This window comes from Cryptosporidium hominis, assembly GCF_000006425.1.
Source record: "Cryptosporidium hominis TU502 chromosome 2 CHRO012069, whole genome shotgun sequence".
Taxonomy (NCBI): Eukaryota; Apicomplexa; class Conoidasida; order Eucoccidiorida; family Cryptosporidiidae; genus Cryptosporidium; species Cryptosporidium hominis.
In genome coordinates, this window is record NW_666931.1 from 1 (window position 1) to 4,027 (window position 4,027).

Below are 4,027 nucleotides of genomic sequence, written 5' to 3' on the forward strand. Positions count from 1 at the left end.
TATTTTTACTATTGAATCGCTAAATCTTTTTGTCAAACATGACCGCTGTCGATTAATAATTAAAATATTTTGAAAAGGCGCCTATACATTCAAAAGTGAATTACAATATGAAGATTCATGACGTTATAAAAGGGAGTAATACATATTCTTTCAAAAATAATTTAACTAATTGAGAGAAATTTACCGAAATAGTGTTATTCATTTGAATCTTCAATAATTACCATTCCTTCGATCACATCAGTATCAATAATATGTATGATTGTATCCCAATCTAGATCATTATTTCCATTTTTCGAATTACTAGTTGAGTTAATAAATCCTTTTTTCATGTTTGAATTTTGAGTTTTGTGTTTTACTATTAAACTAAAGCTCTCGTTATCGCTGCATTCATCCAATTCTGATGAGCTAGTTTTCCTGATACTTGAATTCTTTTTTACTGAACTTTTTAGTCCTATTGAAATATTTGATTTGATCTTGCTTTTGTTATTTTCAACTTCAGTATTGATTTCTTTAGAACAATTTGTTTTTGATTGTTCACTACCCATATGCCTTGAATATATTTCGAGAAGAGCTAATAAAATAACAAAGCGTTGCAGAGCGCATGCAAAAAAAAAAAAAAAAAAATACACATATATATATATATATATATACGTACAAGAACGCATTTACATATTTTTATTAAAAATCAATAAATTAATATTTTAATAATTTATTTTTTAAAGTATTAATATCATCTGTGTAAATCATCCATTAGAATTTCTTTAAAACTAGGATTGCTTGTGCCACCTTTTCTTACTTCATTTTCAAAAATAGAGAAATCTTCTGAAACATTGGGAATCGACATATTTGATGAATCAATTCCCTCACAAATGAAACAACAACTTATTCTGTTTGATTTCATCCTTTTGAACAAAATTGAGCTATCGTAGCTTTGTATGTCTTGCTTTGATTGATCACAATCAAATCCAGTTTCAGGGTCAATAATAAGGTCTCCAAACTCAAAGTCAAGAAATTTGGATATATCAAAATTACTAGTTGTAAATGGTGGCCTTGTCATAGTAGGTAAAAACCATCTCCACGAAAACTTCGAGCCAAAAACCTGAATAAATAAGGAATATGCACTTTTTTTTTTACTATATAAGTATTCTTGTTTTAAATGTTCAATTCCAGTTGTATTATTGATGATACAAATGACTTGATCAACAAACATTGCTATACAGAAAATTCCAAATATCAAGCCCTCAATAATCACACTAAAACCGAGTATAAACGATATTGGAGTGATGGTACAGTCATAGTAGGGCGTTTCATTGGCTTTTTGGTTAAAATTTAATAATTCAGTTGTAGAGCTTAAAAGCTGAAAATCTAAATAAGAGTCATTAATATCGCTTGGATTTGGTAAAGAATATGAGATGCATTTATAAAAACGAATGCAAATAAGTATTAGCGAATAAGCACAAAAAAGGAACACATAAGCCAAAAATAGCAAAAAATGTTTTTGATTATTTATTCCAACACAATTATTAATCCAGGGACAGTGGTGGTCCATTTTAAATATGCACCTTTTGCAAACCGAACAATGGTGCGTCCTTGGAGGTTTTAGATTATTACATTTCGCGCATGAGCGAATAGAAACAGTTTGAGTCTGAAGTTCAATAGGTAATAAAATTTCGCCTTTATCACCATTGTTTGGCATCACTCCGGGATCAGTTGTGGTACATGATAGATGACAAAATGAACAAATTATATATATAGAGTTACAAAGTATTAAATTAAATATAAATAAAATCCGTTCTCCTGAATCAAGAAATTTCTTTATGAAAAAGAAATTTAATATCAAAGCTGAATATAATAGTAGGAGTTCTGTAAGAATCATGCATAATATCCCGCAAATATCGTAAACAAACCAATTTGGTCTTGAGAAAATGTTCATTATTCCATTATAATTGTTTCCATATAAATCTAAAAGTTATTTCAGAGCCTTTAAGGATCGAAATTAACTTGAACAATTTACTTGCACTCAAGTATAGCTTGACCGCCTTAAAGAAGAACAAACATCGTCACGTTCGCCGCCATCAGTGGCCAACAACACATCTGAAGAAAAGTGCAAATAGAAACGAAGAGAATATTACAAATTCATTTGAATAACAAAAAGAATTATTAAAATACCTAAGGCGATTAAGTTAATATTCTATTTCAAATAAAGATCCAAGTACGGAAGTTTGTGCTTGAATGCATCGCAAAACTCTAGCAGATCAAAGTTCAGAATGCAAGTTTATAACAAAAAATCCGTAAATTATTAATAGTAGAATATATACGAAACTCCCAAGTGGCTCAAAAACTGCCTATGCTTAACCAATAAGATTGAATCCTGAGGGCATTTAAGCACAAAAACAGTCAAAAGTTACCTTTTTTTTATCCTTGGAGTTAAAGTAGGGCATCAGTAGCTTAAAATATGTCAAACACAAGTTACTTATGAGCTGCCATATTCAACGGTCTTGCTACAGTTCCCTCTCTAAATCCATTCTTAAAGCGTCTAGCCATGGTCTTGAGATGCCTCATTCTACCAGTTCCAGTTGTTCTACGTCTCTTCGCCTTTTGACCCCAGTTGTATGATCTCATTTTTGCTGATGGATAACCACATGAAGCGCATCGTTTCTTTTGAACCATATAGGATCTTTGGCCACAACGACGGCATAGGAAATGAGTCTTACCATGGTGCTTACCACGACTACCTGTACCTTTTCCTGCCTTACCCATGTTTCTTGAACTACTCTAACTTAGTGTACTACACAGTCTTGCTCTTAAGAATGAGGAAGTTTTGTACAGATGTTACTTTTATTCGATTTAGTAATTCGGCAGAGAAAACTGTCTTATTAATATAAGTCCCACGTCTATGACGAAGACAAATAATGGTAACGTAATATACATTAAATCGCGCCCTTAACTTACTTTTAGTTTACATTCGTCTGAATAATAAGACAGGACAAAATGGGCGAGTCAATTGCTATTAATTTAGTCAATTACTTTAGAAAAAAATCGTACACGTCTTCTAAGCGGGGAAAAAGCTGTTAAAAAAATTAAAAAATTATTAGGACAGACTACCTAAACTTGAATAATACGCGTAAGTCTCTGCAATCTATTTAGCAATAAGTCACCTTTTTGAACGAGCTCGTTATATTGATTTATTTTTTTGTCATTTCTACTACAGATTATTACTTGCTTAACTCTGTCAATTGTACATGAGAGTTTTGAAGAAGATATGAAGGTTACAATATCTTTTTCTAAAAACTCTTGACTAATGCCAAAAGATTCTGCCATGCTCAAAATAGAAACGGATTCGTATGGCTCAAGATACTGTATGTATGCCTTAGATCTGACTATTCTCAAATAATACTTGTGGTGGCGATTAAAATAATAATCTTTCTGTAGTATATAAGTAATGTCGACTAACCTTTCGAAGAATTGGCGATACCTTCCGTAGTAGAAACTCTCGATGAATTCAAGTAAAAACTTGTTATCTGGTTGTAGTGCAATTTTTAATATATCAGGACTAGTTAGTAGCTTTGACTTAATGGTTCTCCTGTCTATGGAAATTATTGACGAAACTATTGTATAAAATATTAGACGATCGAATGAAATTAGTTCAGCTGCTGTGAATGTAGTTAGCGAATCCAGAAATAGTTCTGAAGCGGCAGAGAAATTTCTAGTTATAAGATAATATATTGCCTTATAAACTTTAAATCTATTTTTCCTTTCCCAGTCACTAGTAGTTTTGAAAAGGTCCTCTGCTCTCTTAATGTACTCGCTAATTAGATTCAGGTCATTCCAAAAAAAACCTGTTCTAATTCCAAGAAAAAGCAGTTCTAACTTGAATCCGCCTATTGTTTTCTCAATAGCGACTTCTAATTCTTGTAAACTCTTTTCTTTTGAACCAATTCTAGAATAGAATACTAATTTTTTATAGTGGCAATTTCTTACTTCTACATCACCATAGTTTTCTCTTGCATCTTTGATTTTTTCATTA

At 31.4% G+C, this 4,027-nt stretch overlaps 4 protein-coding genes across 4 annotated transcripts; all 4 read right to left on the reverse strand.

Moving 5' to 3' along the window:
* Positions 1-194: 194 nt before the first annotated feature.
* Positions 195-665, reverse strand: Chro.20235 (hypothetical protein). Its single annotated transcript, XM_660312.1, has 1 exon — positions 195-665. The coding sequence occupies one exon, from the start codon at positions 663-665 to the stop codon at positions 195-197; it is 471 nt and encodes a 156-aa protein (XP_665404.1).
* Positions 666-730: 65 nt separating this feature from the next.
* Chro.20236 (DHHC1 protein; Golgi apparatus-specific protein with DHHC zinc finger domain) lies at positions 731-1,933 on the reverse strand. Its single annotated transcript, XM_660313.1, has 1 exon — positions 731-1,933. The coding sequence occupies one exon, from the start codon at positions 1,931-1,933 to the stop codon at positions 731-733; it is 1,203 nt and encodes a 400-aa protein (XP_665405.1).
* Positions 1,934-2,469: 536 nt separating this feature from the next.
* Chro.20237 (ribosomal protein L37e) lies at positions 2,470-2,760 on the reverse strand. The annotated part of the gene is made up of 1 exon (XM_660314.1): positions 2,470-2,760. The coding sequence occupies one exon, from the start codon at positions 2,758-2,760 to the stop codon at positions 2,470-2,472; it is 291 nt and encodes a 96-aa protein (XP_665406.1).
* A 345-nt stretch (positions 2,761-3,105) lies between these two features.
* Positions 3,106-3,321, reverse strand: Chro.20238 (hypothetical protein). Its single annotated transcript, XM_660315.1, has 1 exon — positions 3,106-3,321. The coding sequence occupies one exon, from the start codon at positions 3,319-3,321 to the stop codon at positions 3,106-3,108; it is 216 nt and encodes a 71-aa protein (XP_665407.1).
* Between the last annotated feature and the right edge of the window lie 706 nt (positions 3,322-4,027).